This window comes from Drosophila willistoni (genome assembly GCF_018902025.1).
Source record: "Drosophila willistoni isolate 14030-0811.24 chromosome XR unlocalized genomic scaffold, UCI_dwil_1.1 Seg106, whole genome shotgun sequence".
NCBI classification, from domain to species: Eukaryota; Metazoa; Arthropoda; class Insecta; order Diptera; family Drosophilidae; genus Drosophila; species Drosophila willistoni.
Genome location: NW_025814055.1, coordinates 2,337,501 through 2,362,081, shown reverse-complemented (window position 1 = coordinate 2,362,081; position 24,581 = coordinate 2,337,501). Strand labels below are relative to the sequence as shown.

The 24,581-nt window shown below is 38.2% G+C and overlaps 2 protein-coding genes and 1 long non-coding RNA gene across 6 annotated transcripts in view; 2 read left to right on the top strand and 1 right to left on the bottom strand.

The window, feature by feature from the left end:
* Positions 1-17,142, top strand: part of LOC6651952 (venom dipeptidyl peptidase 4) — a 199,019-nt gene extending 181,877 nt beyond the window's left edge. For 2 of the 4 annotated variants that reach the window (XM_023180963.2, XM_023180962.2), the window contains one exon: positions 16,946-17,142. In XM_023180963.2, coding sequence (XP_023036731.1) covers positions 16,946-17,062 — 117 coding nt within the window. In that variant the 3' untranslated portion in view covers positions 17,063-17,142. The remainder of the gene's footprint in view (positions 1-16,945) is intronic. The other 2 variants (XM_002074373.4, XM_023180964.2) reach the window with 2 other exon arrangements.
* A 2,355-nt stretch (positions 17,143-19,497) lies between these two features.
* Positions 19,498-22,778, top strand: LOC124460601. Its single transcript, XR_006954503.1, has 3 exons — positions 19,498-19,516; positions 19,648-19,964; positions 22,729-22,778. It is a non-coding gene; the product is annotated as an uncharacterized LOC124460601 (long non-coding RNA).
* The window catches only part of LOC6651949 (transcription factor GAGA), a 12,049-nt gene continuing 10,062 nt past the window's right edge, over positions 22,595-24,581 (bottom strand). Inside the window, exons 9-10 of the mRNA XM_023180985.2 lie at positions 23,233-23,311; positions 22,595-23,019 (exon numbers count right to left, since the gene is read on the bottom strand). Of these exons, the coding sequence (XP_023036753.1) occupies positions 22,720-23,019; positions 23,233-23,311 (379 nt within the window). The 3' untranslated portion in view covers positions 22,595-22,719. The remainder of the gene's footprint in view (positions 23,020-23,232; positions 23,312-24,581) is intronic.

Genomic DNA, 24,581 nt, shown 5'->3' with positions numbered 1-24,581 from the left:
CAGATCTGCAGCGCGTCAGATTTTTATCTTGTAGCGCAATAAAACGATAATTTATCCATTAACTTCTACATGCCAGTGTAGTTCTGAAGGTGTGTGTTGGCTTCCCCTGCACCTGGTCCGTGGTTCAAATGATGTAGAGGTCGAATATATATACACCTAGACCTCGCTTTGCGTCGTTTCGTTTTGCGTTTTTTCGAAGTTGCGTCGCTGCTTTATTAGTACTAATTTTCACTGTGCGTCGTTATATTCACGTTGTTGCGTTGTTGTGAGTTCGAGTGTTTAACTTTTTTTTTCTAAATCAGCCATTGTGGCAACGCCAATATTAAATTTTACCAATATTGGCTTTGAATTTTTGGCAGTTTTACGTTTTTCAACATTGACATCTAGCTTACCTACTTCTGTTTATAATTGCGTCTTGCTATCAAAACTCGGGGAATACTTAGTAGAAATGTTCGTAGAACAGAGTTTAACCTCCAAAACAAATTTCAAAAGCGATGGGCTTGATTGACGAAGCAATGGAGAATTTTTATAAAAAACGATCCTGACAATGACAGAAGTTTTTAGGTATCCCAGGCGGTAGCTGCAAACATCAACTGATACCAAGAAATTTATTTAAATTTACAAAAAAAAGCTATTCACCAAACTCTGGACAAATTTTTGGTGAACGAAGCCACTTAAAACTCATAAAGATAATTGAATAGGTTATTTTGATTTAATGGAAGCAGTTTTTTTTTTAAGAATGAATGCAATAACATTTTTTTTTTAAATGTTTACTTTGTTCAAGTTTTCTTTCTAGAAATTAGTATTTTCATAGCCCGGGAACCTATCTTTGATCTTTCCATGGTTGCCTATAGAAAATCTTAATTCACTTTGCGTCGTTTCAGTTTGCGTCGTGTTTTTTTGGAACGTATCCCCAACGCAAATCGAGGTCTAGGTGTATATATTTTTTTTTTTTTAAATTATATGCTTTTATTATAAATATGTACATACATATGCATATATACATTGTACATAAATATATTGTGGAGACCCGTGCCAAGGGAGCTTTCGGCGGCCGGCGATCAACAGACAGAAAGCCCCGCGGCACAAGCCACGGAATGAGCTTTTGACGTACGAGCTTTGGGTATCGCATTCTCCATCGCTCTTCACTTTGATTCTTGGCGGCAAGCGCAGCATATAAACGTATAAGCAGCACATGAATAAATTAATAGCTAATTGGTTAATGGTAAACTTGTTGTTGTTTCTAATTGCTGGAATACCAGGTTAATACATTGGCGACGAAGGAGAAGAAGGAAAACGCGGCCTAAAAAAAAAAAAGAAAAAAAAAAGAGAAAAGAGAAGTGAGGTTATACACGAAGGGACGCGTGCCAGACGCGGCCATAAGGAAAAAAAAATTGGAAAAAAATATATATATGTACATATATACATACATATAAGTGCGTACATGTAAGTATACAATGGTGATGGAAACAGAATATAAATTAATTATCTGCATTTGTCGAGAGAGTGCAAAGACGACTCTAAGACAAGCCAAAAGAAGAAAAAAAAAAGCAAACAGCTGAGCAAGGCAGAACTAACGCCCGTGCAAGCTGAAAAATATCTGGAAAATGCCAGAAGTTGTACACAGCATGGCTGTCCAAGCGAAATCATCTGAAAAGAATCAGAGACTGAGCACGGAATAAAGTGTAAGCTAAAACAAATCAGCAAGATGGCTGAAATTAAACCATTTCTGTGCGCCAACATAGAAAAATCGTTGTGGCGCAACGAGTGGGAGAAATGGCTTCGGTCATTCAATATCTATGTGGACACAGAAGAAATTTCATCGGTAATTAAAAAGCGGAACAAATTATTGCATCTCGGACCACAGCTACAAGAGGTGGTGTACAGTCTTCCAGGCGCGTTAGTGGCATACGATGCGACAAAGGAAAATGATGTATTTACTCCTTTGGTGGATAAATTAAATGAATATTTTTCACCGCAACGTAACGCCGTATTCGAAAGGCACATGTTTCGCAGCATGGTGCCCCGCCAAGGTGAGTGCTTCGCCGAGTTCTTGCTGCGGCTAAGACAACAAGCCAGTAAATGCTCTTTTGGAGCCACCAAGACCGAAATAGAGGAAATGTGCATCGCTGATAAAATAATTGATGCCTGGGCTAAGACTGCGTTGAAAAAGAAGCTATTAGAAGCGGAGCTCAAGCTGGAGGAGATAATAAATACTTGCACAGTTGAAGAGCAAGTGAATCAGCAATCAGAGGCAATGGTGATTCCGTCGGATGCCGATATTGTGAAGGAAATTGCGGTGCATCGCTGATAAAATAATAGATGCCTGGGCTAAGACTGCGTTGAAAAAGAAGCTATTAGAAGCGGAGCTCAAGCTGGAGGAGATAATAAATACTTGCACAGTTGAAGAGCAAGTGAATCAGCAATCAGAGGCAATGGTGATTCCGTCGGATGCCGATATTGTGAAGGAAATTGCGGTCCAAACAAAAAGAAATGACAGGACGAATGATGTGTGTGGCCGGTGTGGAGCAGCAGACCATGATGAACGCAGTATGGCATGCCCGGCAAGAAACTCAAAATGTAATAAATGTTCCCGGTTCGGACATTATGCTCGGATGTGTAAGACCGCATTGAAGAGACGTTTTGGAACACCATATGATAATCAACGCAAGCGACCACGAACCTCACAGTTCCAGGTGCGCGCCATTGATGAGGAGGAGACTAAGTGTCACAGCGACAACAGTTGGTCGAACTGTTTTTAAATAACTGGTGACCCAGAAGGAGAAGAAACCGTATCATGTCTTGTTGGGGGATACCAGCTGCAAATGATAATTGACTCCGGATCACGGTACAACCTGATAAGCCTTGGCGATTGGCTGCAACTGAATAGTGTACATGCGACAGTGTTCAATGTTCGTAACAACTCGTCTACCCAGTTTCGAGCCTATGCTTCGGATGAAGTGCTGAGGGTGACTAACGTTTTTGAAGCTCCGATAAGAATTCAGGAAAGACCAGAGATGATTGCTACATTTTATGTAATTGAAAATGGTAGACAATCGTTACTAGGACGGGACACAGCCGTAAAACTCAATGTCCTAAAAATTGGCTTAGGCGTAAATAAAGTGGATTCGTACGCACATTTTCCAAAATGGAAAGCTTCACCTGTGAGATTGGCCATAGACCACAATGTGAGACCAGTGCAGCAGCCAATGCGGAGATTTCCGACTGCGTTAGAAGATCGAATTGCAGAAAGAATAAGCCAGGCTGTGCAGCAAGACATTATAGAGCCAGTCCATGGACCGAGTTCATGGATTTCACCAGTTGTAATTGCGTATAAAGGAAGCGGCGAGATAAGGCTATGTCTGCGATATGCGAAGGGCCATCTCGAGGGAAAACTACCCACTGCCAACATTCGACATGTTCATGACCAAACTACGGGAGGCGAGATGTTTTTCCAGACTGGATTTGAAAAATGCTTATTACCAATTGGAACTCGATGAGTCAAGTCGGCAGATTACCACATTTATTACACACAAGGGACTATTTCGATATAAAAGACTGTTTTTCGGAGTTAATTCGGCTCCAGAAATTTTCCAGAGGCGGCTGGAAGAATTGTTAGCAGGCTGCCCCAATGCTCTGAACTATATTGACGATGTCATCATCTTCGGCAAAAATGAGGAGGAACACGACAAGGCGCTAACTGTGGTTCTGAAAATCTTTGATACCCACAACGTTGTTTTGAATAAGCAAAAATGTGTGTATAAAACAACAAAACTCAAGTTTCTTGGCCATATTCTATTGGACCATAGTATCGAAGCGGATCCGGAGAAAGTTAAAGTGATCACAGACTTCCGTGCTCCGAAAACTAAGGAGGAGACAAGGAGTTTCCTGGGCCTCGTAACATACGTGGGGAAATTTATACCCGATCTCGCCAACACGACGGAGCCACTGAGAAGATTAATAAAGGCGAATACCAAATTTGATTGGACCAACAAAGAACAGCAAGCCTTTGATACGTTAAAGAAACAAGTCGTCGAGGTGACAAAGCTGTCATACTTCAATAAAAATCTCCGTACATGTCTTATAGCCGATGCAAGTCCAGTGGCACTGGGAGCTGTTCTGGTACAGGTTGATGATCACAACGACCATCATATCGTATCGTTCGCCAGTAAAAGCCTAACTGATGTTGAGAAGAGATATTCGCAAACGGAGAAAGAAAGCTTGGCACTGGTATGGGCAGTGGAGAAGTTTTACTACTACCTAGCTGGACTGGAATTCGATTTGATAACGGATCATAAGCCATTGGAGTCCATCTTCAAACCAACTTCGAAACCACCGGCACGTATCGAACGTTGGTTACTACGCCTACAGTCCTACCGATTCCGAGTCGCGATTCCGTGTCGCGTCTTTGTCAGCTTACAGAAGCAGTAGCTTTCGACTGGCAGGATGAGCAGAATATCAAACCAAAGTCTCTAACCATATCGGAAATCATGGAAAAAAGTATGCAGGACGAAGAAATAATTGATGCAATGACCTATCTTAGCACCAACTCATGGGAGGCGAACTCATCCAGTCCATATTATCCGTTCCGATGGGAGTTATCGACAGTTGGAAATGTACTCTTACGCGGAACGAAAATAGTTATACCAACAATACTACGATCGCAAGTGCTCGAACTGGCTCACGAGGGCCATCCGGGTGAATCGGCTATGAAACGAAGATTACGTTCAAAGGTGTGGTGGCCAAGGATCGACCGGGAAGCAGAAGGATTTGTTAAGGCCTGTAGAGACTGCATCTCCGTATCGCTAGCAAGTAAACCAGCGCATATGGATCGGCATGCGTTTCCAGCAGGCCCTTGGCAATGTGTCGCATCTGACTTACTAGGACCTTTACAGAGCAACGACTGTGTACTGGTGTTGATCGACTATTTTTCCAGATACATGGAATTAAAGTTTATAAAAACCATTTCGTCGAAGGTGCTGATCGAGCAAATGGAGGAGATATTTTCTCGTTTGGAAATACCACGAACGCTGAGAACCGATAATGGTCGGCAATTCGTAAGTCTCGAACTCCAAGATTTTTGTCGGACCAACGGTATTACTCAAATAACGACACCACCATATTGGCCGCAGGCGAATGGCGAAGTTGAAAATATGAACAAGTCTTTGGTGAAACGCCTTAAAATTGCGTGGTCGAAAGGGAAAGATTATAAAAGAGAGATCCAAAACTTTGTCATGATGTACAACGTAACACCACTTGGAACCACAGGAGCAGCTCCTTCGGAATTGATGTTTAACCGGATCATTAGAGACAAGATACCGGATGTTCGAGACGTTGTGGGTGATGTCGGTGAATCCTCGGAAAGAGACTTGGATTGCTGGAACAAACAGAAGGGAAAAGAGAAAGCAGACAAGGGAAGAGGCGCCAAAGCATCGGATATCCAACCCGGAGACAAAATTGTGCTGAAGAATTTCTTGTGCCCACATAAGCTGACACCCACGTTTGATACAACCGAGTACGTGGTAGTCAACAGAAAAGGGAATATAGTCCAAGTGCAAGGAGGAGGGAAAACGCTAACCAGGGATGTGAGTCATTTAAAAAAAATTCCAGTTACAGGTACCCATGAAGCTGCAACGACAACCGATAGTGTTCAGGGCCCGAGCACACCCAGACAAACGTCCCAAGCACCGGAAAAACACCCATAGGGTGAAATTGTATATTAAAGTCGCCAAAATGTATGTAACAGGCAGAAGGAAGCATCTCCGACCCCACAAAGTATATATATTCTTGATCAGGATCAACAACCGAGTCGACCTAGCCATGTCCGTCTGTCCGTCCGTCTGTCCGTCTGTCCGTCCGTCCGTCTGTCCGTCTGTCCGTATGAACACCTAGATCTCGGAGACTGTAAGAGCTAGAGCCACCAAATTTGGTATGTAGACTCGTGTTTTATGTAGAGTGATCAAGTTTATTTCCAATTTTTGCCACGCCCCTTTCCGCCCCCGCAATTTAAAAAAAGCGTTTATCTCAAAAACTATTCCAGCTAGAGCCACCATATTTGGTATGTATATTCGCTTAGTAAATGCACACATTTTGTATGTATGAAAATTTGGCCACGCCCTTTTCCGCCCCCGTAATTTCAAAAACTTGATTATCTCCCGTATTTTATATATGCAACCAAATTTGGCACACTTAAATTTAATACTAATATCTAGCAAAATACTAAATTTGATCAAAATCGGACAAAAAACAATCGAGTTATGCATATAAAGTGGGGGCGCTAGGGTGCTCGTCTGATTGAGTGAGCGAAACACTAAGATATGATTGTAAGAAGCATGTGAAAATGCATTTGTTTAATACAGTTGAAATATTTGCTTTACTGGTGTATGGTATACCTAAGTCGGCGAGACGACTTACTTACTTCATTTTCTTTTTTCTTTAAATTACATACATATGTATGTACATATGTATATTATCTTTCATACATACATATTTAATCTTTAGGCTTGTAAACGTATGCATACGTATACATAACTACATATATGGAAATACGTATGTACATATGTATGAACGTTCCTATAGGAGCTATATGATATAGGAGCTATTTGATATAGTCACCCGATCTTGATCAAATTTGGCATTAAATTTCACGACAATAGCTCAGAAAATAACGAAGTTATTAAGAAAAGTCACTGTTCGTGACTTTGTCATTTGTATGGGAGCTATATGATATAGTGATCCGATCCGGCTGAATCCGCGATATACAAGCCTACATGCAAAATTTCAGCTCTGTAGCTCTTAGGCGTCGCCTAGTACTGGCATGGGGTGGTTACCTTCACTCCCCCAATATTGCGATCAGCTACACTTCAGTGACCCCCTAAATTCGACGAATTCCTAGAGAGCTTCGCTCTACCCGGGTGTCCCGTGACACCTCATTGCTTTTTTTTTAACTTCAGATGCTGCCCAGAGTTCCTGCAAAGCTTTGGAATGGCGTGTTTGCTAAATTGTTGAATAAATTACTAATCAACTTTTTTCACGGGTTCTACCTGTAGCAGCGACTGCCAAGTATCCTCAGCGCATGTTTTTATACCATACACCCATAGGGTGAAATGGTATATTAAAGTCGCCAAAATGTATGTAACAGGCAGAAGGAAGCATCTCCGACCCCACAAAGTATATATATTCTTGATCAGGATTAACAACCGAGTCGATCTAGCCATGTCCGTCTGTCCGCCCGTCCGTCCGTCCGTATGAACACCTAGATCTCGGAGACTATAAGAGCTAGAGCCACCAAATTTGGTATGCAGTCTCGTGTAGTATGTACAGTTATCGAGTTTGTTTCAAATTTTTGCCATGCCCCCTCCCGCCCCCGGAATTTACAAAAAACAGATTTTCTTAAAAACCATGTAAGCTACCTACATTAAATTTGGTATGTAAGCTACCTTAATACACCCGCAGATATTGACTATTTAAAAATTTTGCCACGCCCATTTCCGCCCCCGAAAATTAAACAAAACTGATTTTCTCGAAAACTAACAAAGCTAAAGTCACCAAATTTAGTATGTATATTGGCTTAGTATGCGCGCAGAATAATGTATTTTAATATGTTGCCACGCCCACTTCCGCCTCCATAATTTAGAAAAAACCGCCTCCGCCTCCATAATTTAGAAAAAACCGATTGGCTCTTGCAATTTTTTGACCATCGCGATTAAATTTGGCAGACTAATAAATCTTATCTATTTCTATCAAACTACCAAATTTGATTGAAATCGGACTAGAAACATGCAAAATATACGTATGAATGTATTTTGCTACGCGATCCATAAGGGCAGAATTGGCTGTTGGCTAGTGGCGGCGCTAGAGTGCTCGTGTGTTTGTAGAGTGAGCGAGATAGCATATGGTTATGAGGCATGTTAAAACAATTTAATAGACAGACATTTGGTTTTCGAAATTTTAAATATTTGTTTCACCTGGTGTATGGTACCCAAGTCGGCGAGACGACTTACTTACTTCATTTGTTGTAACTTTTAAATAAATTTATTTTTCTTTACCAAATTAATGTATTTTTATAAACAAATGTTCAATAAAGATGTTAAGATTTATTCAACTTCATGGGTTTACAGAGTTATTGATGGATATATATATATATTAGTAGTGAATATGTTATTTGTGGTAGAACTATGAGAAACACGACCGGCACAGACGGTGCCATATACGAGAGTGCTTCTTATGCGTATAGGGTTGCCAGATGGGCGGGTGACCAAGTAGGCTGCCAGATGTATTCACAATAAAAGAAAGGTGCAAATTTTGGTGATCAATACAATAGAAAAAAAGTTGTGCTAATCTAAACTGCAAAAAGTTAACTTTTAATAGGTGTACCTATTTTTTTCATCATGAGTGTATTTACTGTAAATGCAATACTAACAAATCATCACAAGACCTTTGCTTCGAAACTGTCCAAATTACGAAAGACCTGGCATTAATGGTGGTACCATAACGTGTGGTGGATATAGTTGTTGAGTCATTCAATTTTAATTGAAGTTTATCGTCTAAAAATTTGAGTAATGGGGTGTCATCATCTGCAGCGAAATTCACATTGAAATCTCTCCCCAAAACGTGTAGTAGTTCACTGGGTGAACGTGCCTACGTCACCAGCAGCTGATGCAAATGGCTTTTTCTATATTTATATCCTTGCAAAAAAGGTATATTAATTTTGGTCAGAAGTGTGCAACGCATAGAAGGAAGCATCTCCGACCATATAAAGTATATATATTCTTGATCAGCACGACGAGACGAGTTCAAATAGCCATGTCCGTCTGTTCGTCCATCAGTCTGGATCAACGCGAACTCCTCCTAGACCTCTAAAGCAGGGGTGAAATGTAAGCTTGTATATACTGCACAGTTTGCATATCTTGGATTCAGCTGGATCAGACCACTATATCATATAGCTCCCATACAAACGGCAAAGTCACAAAAAGTGACTCTTCTGAAAAACTTCGTTATTTTCTGAGCTTTCATCTTGAAATTTATTAGTAGTAAGTTTATTTCAACTATAAACGACTGTGCCATAGGAAACAGTGATAAACAGTGATTTTGCTCAAAAACTTCGGTATTTCCTATGGTAAAATTGTAGACCGTTCTTTCGCAAACATTACACTTTTAAAACGTTTTTCCACTTTGATGGCTATAGGTAGGGAAAGAGTACCAAAAAACTCGCAATGGTATATAAAGTGATGATTTATTTGATCCCTCTCCTTTAATGGCAATGCCTTAATCTGTGCACCAAATTTAGGAGCTCTAGCATTTTCATAGTCTGATTGATCTGATTGTCCATACGGACGACCACACTGCCGAAAACCAGTTTATTTGTGTTTATTCTTATCAAAAGGATGAATCAAAAAAGATTCGGAGAGTCCTGTGTTTGGCCTCAATAAGCAAGGGGGACTGACAAAGTAAGTGGTGTACCGTATCTTGCCAGAGGCGTGTCCTCTTCTGCCAGATTCCGGAATAAATACCATCATTTGTGTAATTAAAACTGTCGCTCGCTCCGGCAAGTCGCTATCAATAAGAAGCTCTATCGCTTTAGTAGTAGACGATTCTGGGGTGGGGCCGAGGTATTAAACAGACTCAAGCTCAAAGTGCTCCTTAGCAAGCATTTTCACCAATCAATCAGTATTTTTAAAATAGCCAAATCGCTAAGTTTCATTTGCTCCGACCCATTTCGAGTCCCTTTTTTTTTTTTTTTTTTTTTTTTTTTTTTTGTCTGGACGTTGACGCGTACAATGTAGTAGTACGACACCAGGACATAGCCTGTTTCGCGCGAGCCCAAGCAGAGCGCTGTCCACCTCCCGCCCGTCCGACCGTAGGGCGCAGCCGAATATCGGACGGCACGATCGCGTGGACAAATACAAATAAAACCGACAAACAATTAAAAATATGATTAACTACAGCTAATTACGAGCTAAATGTGCTAAAATAGAAGTTTTCACAAGGGAAAGAGAGGCCTCTGATCTGATTACGGGATACAGAAGATTGTAGTCAGAACATAGGACTCGAAAAGGTTCATGCAAAAAATAGTTAGAACTACAGTGTTTTAAGGATATAGGAATAAAATTTCTAGTAGGTCTACGGGGTACAGATAGGTTCAACTGGTTCAATAGCTCAGGAGAGTCCATTTTTACCTATTAAAAGTTTATGAATAAAGATAGCACCAAGCATTACTCTACGATTAATTAAAGAAGGAAGATTGATTAAAAGAAGCCTACTGGAGTATGATGGCAAATTGACATTGCGATCCCAATTTAGACCGCGAAGAGCGAAAAGCAGAAATTGCTTTTGAACAGATTCAATTTTACTTTGGTGCGTCTCATATTGAGGTGACCATATGCAAGATCCGTACTCTAAGATAGGACGGAATAAAGAAGTATACAGAATTTTGGTTGTGTACGGATCGTCAAACTCTTTTGACCATCGTTTCACAAACCCAAGAACATTCATAGCTTTACTAACTGTAGCAGAAATATGAGGATTAAAAGTTAATTTATGGTCTATAAAAAGACATAACTTTACATTTAGAGCCGTTAAGGTTTAATAGGTTTGTTTCACACCAACTCTAAAGATCATTAAGATCCGATTGAAGTAGGCAAGAAGACGATATGTCTTTAAAACTGAGGTAAAGCTCGACATCATCCGCGTACATAAGCACCCGACAATGTGACACTACCAATGGAAGATCATTTATAATGAAGTAAGTAAGTCGTCTCGCCGACTTGGGTATACCATACACCAGGTGAAACAAATATTTAAAATTTCGAAAACCAAATGTATGTCTATTAAATTGTTTTAATATGCCTCATAGCTATCTCGCTCACTCTACAAACACACGAGCACTCTAGCGCCGCCACTAGCCAATGGCCAATTCTGCCCTTATGGATCGCGTAGCAAAATACATTCATACGTATATTTTGCATGTTTCTAGTCCGATTTCAATCAAATTTGGTAGTTTGATAGAAATAGATAAGATTTATTAGTCTGCCAAATTTGATCGCGATGGTCAAAAAATTGCAAGAGCCAATCGGTTTTTTCTAAATTATGGAGGCGGAAGTGGGCGTGGCAACATATTAAAATATATGTATTCTGCGCGCATACTAATACTACGCCAATATACATACTAAATTTGGTGACTTTAGCTTTGTTAGTTTTCAAGAAAATCTGTTTTGTTTAATTTTCGGGGGCGGAAATGGGCGTGGCAAAATTTTTAAATAGTCAATATCTGCGCGTCTATTAAGCTAGCTTACATACCAAATTTAATGTCGGTAGCTTTCATAGTTTTTAAGAAAATCAGAGTTATGTAAATTATGGGGGCGGAAGGGGGCGTGGCAAAAATTGTGGGGTCGGAGATGCTTCCTTCTGCCTGTTACATACATTTTGGCGACTTTAATATACCATTTCACCCTATGGGTGTATGGTATAAAAAGAGTGAATAGCAATGGAGCCAAATGACTACCCTGAGGTACTCCAGAGGTCACTTGGATGGTCTTAGAAAATGAAGACTTAAAGAGGACCTTTTGTGTACGCTTAGAAAGATATTAAAGAATCCAATCTAGCAAAAGGCTGGGGATGCCAAGTGCATTTAATTTATATAAAAGCAGAGTATGATTAACAGAGTCAAAGGCCTTGCTGAAGTCAGTATAAATGACGTCAGTTTGCACGGCAGTCTTGAACCCTTTGATTGAGTGAGATGTAAATTCTAATAGGTTAGTAGTTGTCGATCTACGTTTTTTAAACCCATGTTGGGATGACGATATGATTGAGCTACAAAAATACTGCAATTGAGATGTTATTATTTTCTCAAATGCTTTGGGTATGGCAGACAATTTAGAAAAACCCCTATAATTGGAGGCTTCGGACTTCTTCCCCTTTTTATGAAGAGGAATAATATATGATTCCTTCCAGATAGGAGGGAAGGCGAAAGATGTGACGGACAGTGTAAACAACTTAAGTATTGGCTTACATAGGGCCTCCGCGCAAAACCTTAATACGCAGCCTGGTATTCCATCAGGGCCAGGTGCATATATTGGTTTGACGGAACTGAGCACGCTAAGAACCGAACTTTCATCAAACACAGGGTCTAAAACGCAATTAGACGATTGCAAGTGATGAGGATAAGGAGGATTTGCTTGATAAATCGAAGAGGAATAAGTTGTTTTGAAAAAATCAGCAAACATGTCGGCAATTGCCTGATCATCGTCAGCTTTATTGTTTTCGAAAGACAAGTAAGACGGGTGCACTGATGTCTTACGTTTAACATTTACAAATTTATAAAAATGCTTAGGATCGCGAGAAAACCTGAGTTTACATCGCTGAAGATAATCCTTATAGCAATGTGAGTTCAGCACCATAAAATTTGATCGAGCAACTACATATAGGGAAAAATCCGATGCTTTACCGGATTTTTTAAATCTTTTATAACATCTCGATTTTACGTTCTTCAAGTTACATAACCCACGTGAGAACCAAGGAGGTCTATCAGACCATCCTAGAGTCACACGCGGGACACACATCAAAGAACGACTCAAGTGTTTTATAGAAGACAGAAATGGCAGAGTCCATATACGTGCAAGTATACAGATATGTCCAATCATTAGTTAACAAGAGTTTTTTAAGTTTAGTAAAGTTTGTCTTGCGAAAACATCGGGTTGGAGGCATTATGTCGAGACATAACACCAAAAGGAAGGTCAATGGTTATATCCAGAGTTGGATGAAAGTTGTCTTCGGGGATAACTAAGGGATCAGTCCTGGAAACATCGCAGTTGGAAGAATCCAACACAAATACCAGATCTAGTGATCTGTTACGACTATTCCGGACAGGATTTATTTGAGTTAGGGACAACTCAAGTAGACCATCTATGAAACAATGTGACAAGGAGGGCAACAGTAATAAAGAGTCAAATGAAAGGGTCCAGGCAATCTCAGGTAAATTAAAATCTCCCACAACAACGAGCAAGTCTTTGTCAGAGAGATATGAGGAAATAAGTTGAATAGCTTCCAAATGGTGAGTGTATACTGCCAAGTCGGACTGTGGTGGAATATACGAACAAGTAATAAAGGCAGAAAAAGAATTAAACGAAATTTTAACACAAACAAATTCAATCTCCTGATTATAGGACTGGACAATTTCAGACGAGAACGCCGAGTCAACAGCGATCAAAACGCCACCACCATTACGGATAGTCCGATCATGTCTATAAATTATAGTGTTGGGTTGCTCATGAGTGAGTGAACAAAAAAGAGTTGTTCACTAAACTGAGCAACTGAACATGTTCCTCTCGAACTGTTCTTTATTACTCACTTGTTCTTTTTTGCTCACTTGTTTTTTATTGCTCACTTGTTCTTTTTTGCTCACTTGCTCACTATTGTTAACTTGCTCTTTTTGCTCACATGCTCTTTTGCTCAGCTGTTTTTCAACACTCACTAGCTTTGAGCTGTTCATGAACAGTGAGCAACTGAGCAATGTGAGTGAGCAATGTGAAGTGAGCAATGAACTGACCAAAGTGAGCGAGTCGACTCACTTCGAAAAAAAGAACAAGTGAATATGTTCACCAAATTGAGCAATGTTTACCCAACACTAATAAATTAAATATTTTGAGGGGAAAATTGAAGCATCGGCAATATCAGGCTTCAGCCAAGTCTCAGTAAAGGCAAGAATATGAAAGTCAAAAGCTAGACTATCTACATAGAGTCTAGACAGTTTAGTCTTTAGTCCCCGTCCGTTCTGATAGGCCAGAGTTAGGGACGAAATTAGTTTTTTGACTCGCCAACAAGTGCAGACGAGCCGGAAGGACGACGTTATTCACAGAGGCAGGTAGCAAGCTAATCGGAGGCCGATTCTTCTTTTTTATTGTATACTCTTTTACAACAAGGTGTTCCGGCCAAAAATCTTTATGACATATTTGGATATTGAGATCTGGGGAGACACCTATTTTAAAGGACGAAATGTCCCGAGTATATGAAAAACGGAACTTTTCCACAGCAATGTTTGGTGCTTGAACTTTGCCCTGGATGTAGGCTATGACTTCTTCAGAAGTAGTATTGGGATCAAGCCTCGAAATAAAAATTTGCTTTTTGGGTGGAACTACAACAAGGGAACTAGGAATACTAGGCACAGCAGTAGCGGCTACAGCAGACGCAGCAGCAGCTGAAGCAGCCAGCACTTTACTAGCTCCTCTTGTAACTACTTTATTGGCAATATTCCTGGAAACGGATGTTTGCCCGGACGGTTCGGAAACTACAACCGATATCGTGTTAGTAGGTGGGATACTGTCTCCAGGGGAAATGGGAAGAGACTCCACACCTGCCAAAGCCGGACTCCTAAACGATATCAGCTGCTGTGCATTTGGTGACATAGGGTCAATGTCGAAAGCCGGAACTGGTAGAGACGAATGTGCCGACGGACTGAGGGACGCGCCCTGAAACCTGGCCCTCTTTCGCGTCAGAGATTCAATCAAAAGTTTAGAGCTTCTGAATTGAACCATCGCCAAAAGCTCCTCTTGGAGCTTATGAACGCCAGCTGACAGGGTTTTAAATGCATCCCCAGTCCGTTTCATAAAACTTCGCATCTCGAGCTCCAAGCCACGAGACGAATCACAGCCCCATTTAAGGCTGCCACCCTGTGCAATACTATCCCGCACCTTGACTGTGTAACCAGCACATTTAAAGTGCATTACATTGTCACACAGCCAACAGTAAAGAAAGTCTTCACTGGTCTTGCTGGGATTATTGCAATTATATTTGCAACAGACAGACATTATTAAATAATTGATTTATACAAAAACAAATTATAAATCAATATGTAAATAAAATGGGAAAAATGTATATGTTAAGAGAGACGTATACAAAGCAAGGCAAAAGCTAACTGCAATATGCAAATTAGAAAGAGAAAACAAAAAGAGAGAATATTTGTACTTATCTGTAATAAAACACACAACAACAAAAACTTGTCACCAGCGCGAAGTTAACGGCCGCGAGCGCGATCAAAAGAGAAACAAAAGAATAGAGAGCATCAACACCACACAAACAAAAACAAACTATGAACTGTAAATTGAGAGCGCGGGTGGGAGCAAAAAATAGAACGAAATCAAAAACTAAGCAGCGCAACAACAAAATTATATTTGCGTTTGTTAAAGCTTTGATAATAAATTTATATAAATGTTTGTAAATTTAACGCAAACTTCGCGATGAGTATAGCGATTTATTAAGAATTAGTAAGGCAATGAATTTAAATTGAATATTATAAATTAGCTTCACGAAAGAATGAAAGACAAAAATTAAGCGAGAGCGCAAAAAAAACACGACCGACTTTGATGAGTGACAATATGCTTGCACTACGACACTCCTTCGTAGTCATTCTAAACTTATTCCAATCGGTTTTTATCGGTTCCTTTTTACGACTGAAACTTCTGCGCTCCCTATTCTAATATTAAGAAAAAATGTATCTATGTTCAAAAAAATTATGCTTTTACCCTATAGTTATCAATGGCTAAACCGAGATAATTTGTTAAACTTAGATCAAGCAAACCATCATGCTCATCAGAGCTACCGATATCGGTGTATTACCTCTGTTACAAACTTTTGAAGTGAAAACTTCTTTAGAATCGTTGGGAGTGATTTGAGACTCGATGAAACGAAAAAGCGACACTAAAAAGAGACACATATAGATCTTATAGTATTTAGCCTGCGAGAGAATGAGATGCAAATATATGAAAAGCATTATGAATAAAAAAGCATTATGAAAAACTTCGACCAAGCTGGGGGAGTCGAACCCCGGCCGCCCGATCGCCAAGCGAGCACACTATGTTGACAACATCGAAACCAAAGCATTTGTATCATATTTTAGCTATCATAAGCCACTCGTATCATTTGTTGAAATTGAAAACATTGAGGATGAATAATAATAAAATGAAGAAAATAAAACATGACCTTTATAGCAATATTATAATGAACCTATAATTATCCCGCTCCTAATGCTGCTTTCGTCTCATTCTCTCTCAGTTTGTTTTACGGAAGGTTTCACTTCTATCGTGTCTAACCGTTAGACGCCCTCTTTTTTTTTTTGCTTCTATTAAGTTCATTTGCTCAAGCTTTTTACTTTTGCCACAAATAAACACCTGAATGCTGGCCTTTCTGATCAGAAACGAGCTAACTTTTAAAAACCGAAAAAGTGTTTTACTAAAAAAGTAAATGTACTTTCAGAAAAAAAAGTCCGGTGCGGTTTGATTTTCGGTGCTGCACAGTGTGATATAATAAGGGAGAAAATACTTCCCCCTAATTTCGAAATAGATTTCTCTTAGATTAAAAGCAGGGACGGGGCGCTCGCCTTCCGCTCCGCTTATGCCTTTATAATCGGCCATCCATTTATCGATAAAACAATTGAATTCACTTTTCACTCACATCCAACTGTCACACAAATTAATATTTGTTAGTTAAATAGGACATTAATAATTGTAAAAAAAATGAAGTAAGTCGTATCGTTATAAAATTAGTAAACAATTATTATCTCAATCAATTTCAATTTATTATCTCTAGCTAGTATAGTTTTTGAGAAAGTCGGTTTTATATAGTTTGCGGTGGGGGGAAGTGGTCATGGCAAAAATTTGAAACAAATTTGATTACCGCGTTTTTATACTAAATTTGGTGAGTCTAGCTCTTATAGTCTCTGAGATCTGTGTGTTCACACTTACGGACACTGCTAGATCGACTCGGCTGTTCAATCATCTCTAGTTCCTAAACCTCTACATTAGATTTTCGGCAGCAATATTTTTTACACTGACATCTGCACGACACTGTACATCTGCACTGTACACTGTACATACGAAATTCCAATATTTTAATCTAATAATGAGAATTAGTTTTAATGATTAATCAAAATTAACCTATAACCCATTCACAGAGCTATGCCGACGAAGACCACGGATTGGCCAATGTACGTCCGCATTTATATCACTCGCTGGATCGTTTCTTTGGAGAATGTTTTGCTAGCAATCGCCTAATGAAGAGTGCCAAATAAGCGGAAACAGTTATTCAAAGTTATACCAATAAAAGTAGTTTAAAAAGAAAACAAAACATGTATACATACATATACATATATGCTTGTGTCCATGCTTGCTAAAATTACAAAAAAAAAGCAAAAGTAACCAAACAAAATAAAATGAAGCAAGTAAGTCGTCTCGCCGACTTGGTTATACCATACACCAGGTGAAACAAATATTTAAAATTTCGAAAACCAAATGTATGTCTACTAAATTGTTTTAATATGCCTCATAGCTATCTCGCTCACTCTACAAACACACAAGCACTCTAGCGCCGCCACTAGCCAACAGCCAATTCTGCCCTTATGGATCGCGTAGCAAAATACGTTCATACGTATATTTTGTATGTTTCTAGTCCGATTTCAATCAAATTTGGTAGTTTGATAGAAATAGATAAGATTTAATAGTCTGCCAAATTTGATCGCGATGGTCAAAAAATTGCAAGAGCTAATCGGTTTTTTCTAAATTATGGAGGCGGAAGTGGGCGTGGCAACATATTAAAATATATGTATTCTGCGCGCATACTAAGCCAATATACATACTAAATTTGGTGAGTTTAGCTTTGTTAGTTTTCGAGAAATTCAGTTTTATTTAATTTAAGGGGGCGGAAATGGGCGTGGCAAAATTTTTAAATAGTCAATATCTGCGCGTCTATTAAGCTAACTTACATACCAAATTTAATGTCGGTAGCTTTCATAGTTTTTAAGAAAATCAGAGTTATGTAAATTATGGGGGCGGAAGGGGCGTGGCAAAAAGTTGGAACAATTATTTTCTGCGCGCTAACTAAACGAGTATATAAACCAAATTTGATGTTTCTATCTGCTATACTTTTTAAGAAAAACAGTTTTATGTAAATTCTGGGGGCGGAAGAGGGCGTGGCAAAAATTTGAAACAAACTCGATAAGCGTAGCTCTTATAGTCTCCGAGATCTAGGTGTTCATACGGACGGACAGACGGACATGGCTAGATCGACTCGGTTTTTGATCCTGATCAAGAATATATATACTTTGTGGGGTCGGAGATGCTTCCCTCTGCCTGTTACATACATTTTGGCGACTTTATTATACCATTTCACCCTATGGGTGTATGGTATAAAAACCCTCTAAATTATGCAGCTCTAAAACAGAAAGTGTTATAAGATGCGAACTGTGAACAATAATTTTGCAAAACTAGTATCAATTTAAAAATGCATTTTAAGACAAATAAAAGGCTACAAAAATGTAGAATATAGTTAGTGCCTGTTAAATTCAATGTAGATACTTATATATACAAATATATATTCAATTTGTTCACAGGCTCTCAAATTAAAAATAGATAAAAATTCAAGGACAATGTATGCAATGAATATTTTTTTTCTAGTATGTGTATGTATATTTAATTTGCCACATATATAAAATGGAAGAAATTAGGAAAAAAACCAGAAACAAATTTGTAAATAATTCGCTGTCAAAGTGCTTTTTATAAACTAGAAATGATAAATTGTGTATAGGCAAACGTTAAGCCAAGGCAAATAAATACAATTAAAACCTAAAAGCAAAACGATGTATACAATGCATTCTACCAGGCCAAAAGTACGGCAAGTGAAATACTTCACAATTTTTACTTTCAGTACACAAACCGGATCGCTTTATTGCCTTGTCTCCAAAAATTGAGTTAGATACAATATGCATATAGGCTTTCGATTTAACATTTCTAAAATTATACGTATTTTTTCTGTTTTCAATGTTCTTCTACATCCTAGAGTGGAGTTGTTATATTACAATTGATTAATCTTATCCTGTTTTTTGTAACAGCAATTAATTAAAGATATTAATAGTGCATAAAATATATATTCATGTATATATATACATATGTATCTTTGCTGTTTGCAAAAATATTTGTATTTTGCAACTCAGGGAGTAATACAAATTTGTAATGTGACTTATTTTTTTTTGGTATTTTAGTTCGAGTTTGAAAACGATTTTTCTGTCAGAGACATATGTTTAAGCTTTATAGATATATATAGGTATATATATATATATATATATACATATGCATAAGTATAATATTCTACATGACTTATTTAAATTTTTCGAGCTTATGTGAGCTTATACATATATGTTTTTTATTTTACGGTAGTTTATATATTTATATGTACGTATTTATTTACATGTAAGCAAATTAATTGGTTGTTTGGCGATATTTTTTTTATTTTGATAACCACCCGCTTTCTAATTCAGTTTCACATTTGTTGGTATATTGATTATGTATATGCAGCATTAAAAGATTTACTCCCTTACATTTAATCAATACAGCAACAAATATTGGACTAAATTGCAAATTGAGAACACTGAGCATTGCGTACCCATAACAGGCATTTAGTTGTCTCACGCAAACAGTTTGAAACTCCACGTCGGACAATACATACATATATGGCAAACGTGTAAAATATTGTATGTATAAAAATCTTCATTGTTTTATGCATTAAAACTCTTATCTAAGACTAAGAAAGCAAAATACTTTGAACTAGCTAAATTTCAAAGAATTTTGTTTAACATAATTCTGTTTTTTTAAATTTTAATAGAAAGTTCAAAAAATCTGAAATATGATTTTCAAAGCCCTTACAATTTGGAATAATAATAAATTGTTTGAGACATTTTCGTTCTTATGAAGTTTGTCACTATTTGTTTACTGTACAACGATAAAGTACGCCGATCTATTGCAAGATTACACGACGCATTACATAAAATTCAAAATTGGAATCTCTGATCTTATATACTGAACCATCGTAAACATCAATTGGTATGCGTCATCTCTCAACGGAAACTATAGCTATACATAGATAAATGACACGGAATTTGGTTTATACGGCCTTGGATAGCCGAATCAAGCTACAGTTTGGTAGGTAAATTTTTGACAAAATCAACAAATACAAATTTAGTTCTCATGTTATATTGTATTACATTATTTTTATACCCATGCAGAGGGTATTATAAAATTGGTCAGATGTTTGTAACGCACAGAAGGAGACGTTTCCGACCCCATAAAGTATATATATTCTTGATCAGCATGAGAAGCTGAGTTGATATAGCCATGTCCGTCCGTCTGTGCGTATGCGTTTTACTCTGATTTTTTCGGGGTTTTTTATTACCCGGTAAAAATAAAGTATAAAAACCATCAGGATCGGACCACTATATCATATAGCTCTAGAAGAACTAGAAGAAACATTTTCATAAAAATTGGAGTATGCTATGAAATTTACATATGTGATAATATTGGATATAAAACCCCAGATCCCAAAATTTGAATGTGATCGGATAAATATAACACAAGTTACAGTCAATATAATAATCGGCTCTGCTCCCAGCTCTGTCGGCAGCGCTGCTTGCTGTCTACTACGTCTTTCGTCATCAACAGAGTACATGCATACACACAGACGCAACGCTACATAAACTGTATGTGTATGCGTGCGTTGCTTTGCTTTAAGAATGCGGGAAGAAGAAGAACAAATCGTAAAATAGAGAGTAAAATTGTTTTGTTTGTATATTGATGAATTGAGTTGCAGAAAACAAATTTTGAACATGTAAAATTATTATTACCAAGGACTGCAAGGGTATATAAACTTCAGCATAGCCGATGTTAGCTTCTTTGATATTTAATATACAATTTTTTATCATACTAAATGAAAATTGGCAAGAATCTGGCAAAGATGTTTTTCATTAAGTTGAGAATAATTAACAATGTTATAGACCGGATGGAGAAAAAAAAGATTTGAAATAAACATTCCTGGGACAGGTCTTCCAAGATAATTATACGCGATCACTTTTAAAATTATTAAAGATGTCAGCAATCGCCCTCAAATCAGCCTAAGAGAGTTAGTGACAAACCTTAAACATGATTACCAATAAAACCATAGAGGGTCACCTGATTTATTCTATTGTCAATGTCCATAGTCCTCCTGAGTACCTTGCCAGAGAGGGGACCAAGTCAGTACTCCATCAAAAATTTGTTAGCCTTCAAGTTTATGACGTTCAGCACCTATACTTTCAATGCCTCAACGTCTTCAGGCCGTAATAAATGCTAGTGCTTTCAGTACATACCAAATATAAATTTTAAAATATGTTATATGTTAAAAATACTCAAATCTCAAATTTTAAAAACACTAATGTAATGTAACAAAATATAAGGCGAAAAATTAAATTGGACGATTTAATTCATTCTGCATAGAATTTAGTTGACATGCTGTTTATTGCAAAAACCAGTGGTCGGTACATCCCAATACCTGGACTATAGCCTAGCTCTACGTAAATGCTCATGTGTCTTTGTCAATCTTACAATTAGTTCTTAATTATTATTTTTTAAAATTTGAATAATAATCGCATTAAAATAGCTTACCAACCCAAAACTATGCACGGAAAAGAGGAGAACAAACCAATTTATTCATAGTTTAGCAAAGAAAATGCTGAGAAAAGTTCTGAACATCGTCTGAGTCAATATTTTAAACTTCTTAATGGTTGTTGTTGTTATATTAAATACTAATATTGTACATACATTTGTATATATAATAACATATTATCAAATAATAATTTGCAACTATATTTTTTTGAAAATGAATCAAGTTGCATATTTCTGTTTGCTACGCAATCAGTTTTTTCTTCCAGGGTAAAGGAAAAGGTTCGCACTTCGTGTGTGTTGCTAGACACACCAATTTGTAGCTATGTATGTATATGCCTGCCGCTGGTTTTAACTATTAGAAATGATAGTACAGAATATTTTAATTTTACTGAAAAACATTTGAAGTTAAATGTAATACCAAATGAAGTAAGTAAGTCGTCTCGCCGACTTAGGTATACCATACACCAGTAAAGCAAATATTTCAACTTTATTAAACAAATGCATTTTCACATGCTTCTTACAAGCATATCTTAGTATATTGCTCACTCAATCGTACGAGCACCCTAGCGCCCCCACCAGACAACGGCCAACTCCGGCCTTATGGAAAAACGTTTATATGCATAACTCGACTGTTTTTTGTTCGATTTTGATCAAATTTGGTACTTTGCTAGATATTAGTATTAAATTTAAGTGTGCCAAATTTGATTGCATAAGGTAAAAAAATACGGGAGATAATCAAGTTTTTCAAATTACGGGGGCGGAAAAGGGCGTGGCAAAATTTTTATACATACAAAATGTGTGCATTTACTAAGCGAATATACATACCAAACATGGTGTCTCTAGCTCTAATATTTTTTGAGATAAACGCTTTTCTTAAATTGCGGGGGCGGAAAGGGGCGTGGGGGACAGACGGACATGGCTAGATCGACTCGGTTGTTGATCCTGATCAAGAATATATATACTTTGTGGGGTCGGAGATGCTTCCTTCTGCCTGTTACATACATTTTGGCGACTTTAATATACCATTTCACCCTATGGGTGTATGGTATAAAAACCAGATTTACTCCGCATTCCAAACTCGTGTAATGCAGATCATAACATGATAATTAATGGCAGCTGCATGGGGACATGTTTTTTAAACAGAATATTTATATTCCAAATCAGCACGCCAAATTAAAATTTACAAACGTAACCCAAGTTGTTATACAGTTATTAACGAGAATGTGTAAAACCTATTGTAGTACCATTAACTAATCCTACCCTAATGCAGATAAACTTCCTGGACCACCTCGTGTTGTTGCTGCTCTTCTATAACCCCACCATCATATTCAATCAATTGATCCGTCTCCGTTTGCTGATGGTGGTCAATAATTATATGCTCCTGTTCGAGCTCATCGCGCGAATGCTGGATACGTCCGACAACAACTCCGCCCATAGTGACAAAGTTGCCATCGGCTGTAACAGCGCCCAATTGCATGGCATTGGAGACATTAGGTTCACTTAACGCCGGCACATTGAAATGATGCGGATGCGGCACGTTGTTGTTCCCACTTTTGTCGCTCTGAAAATTAAAAACAAATTGATGATAATTTAAAAAAAATAGTTTTCTTTCATTTACATATTTGGTTAATAAAATACAAACAAATAAACGATTTGACGTCACTTGACCGGGATTATTATATTTTAATTTCGCATTAGATATATGTACAATGAATCATCAAGCTTTAAGCTTGAATCAACAGGGAATAAGACTTGTAAGAGAGATTATAGTCACCTCGTGCTCTATGTGCTGTTGAGGTTGTTCTTGTTGTTGTTCTTCTTCTTGGTGTTGCTGGTGTTGATGTTGCTGTTGTGCATCGGGATCTTTCTTGACCTGATGATGATGATGTGGGTGATGGGTAAAAACCAATGGTGGCGGTGTGGTTGGTGTGGCTATAGGCTGGCCTGCATCTATAGCCGCTGTATTGTTTATGCTATTGGTTGTTATTGATGATGGCGTCGCTGTTTGATACGATGTGGATGATTGCTGATTCCGTACAATATGACCAGAGGCAGTGACATTGGTTACCCTGTCGCGTTGATTGGTACGCGTGAGAGTAACGGTCACCTCAGAGCCTAGACCGGCAAAGGAGACAGCTGGGGGAGTCGTGGTAGACGATGAAGTTGCAGTTGTTATTGTCCCTCCCCCTGCTGATCCTCCCACTCGAACTCCGCCGGCTGCGGCTCTGGCCTGGAGGATTTTGCGAGTTGGCAATTGGGATGTGCTTGCGGATGTCGATGTTCCTGTTCCCGACGATCCGGATTGTGGCACATAATTAATGAGTAGAACACGTTCACCGCTTGTGGTCTGCGCTGCATGACCACGTAGGATTCGTCGCTGGAGTGATCCGCCCGACGAACCCGATGCTGTGGTTGTGGTAGCTGGTGTTGTACTCCGGCTTTGGCTGCTCATAGTGCTCACTGCCGCTGCGTTGCTGATGCTGTTGCTGCTGCTGCTACTCTGATGCGGCTGCACACCCCCTCCTCCAGGTCCGCTGGTCATATCGTTGGCTCATCATTACGTATTGTTGCCGCCTTTTAAAATGAAAACCTTTTTTACCAGAATGTTCTTATTGTTGCTCTATACATTTAACGTGATAAAGTTGTTTTTTGGTTTTAGTTTTGGTTTTGTTTCATGTAATGGAGTGAGTTGGTCGATTATTTGATACAATTTTTTTTTTATAAGTTAAGAAAAGAGAAAAAGACAAGATAAAGAACGGTTCGTTAATGATGTGGATAAGCGGTTATGTTAATATTTGGTGGTTATATCTCGTGATTAGCAGTAGTCACAAAATTTTCGATGTATTCTCATATTTCTGTAGTGAACCATATTTATATTTTTTTCTTTGTTTATATAATATAATTGTTAATAATAGTGTTAATAATACAATAAAGTGCCCGATTTATCTAGTTAGACGTTCCGACACTTGTTTGTTTGAAAGTCTTACTTTAACCGGCAACATTTTTTTAAGCAGTGTTATGACGCTTGTAGTTGTAAAGGCATGATTGGCATGACAACTGGTAGTTACGGTTTATTATTGTTTTTATGGATATAGATTACAGATACATAAACAGTCTAAGTAC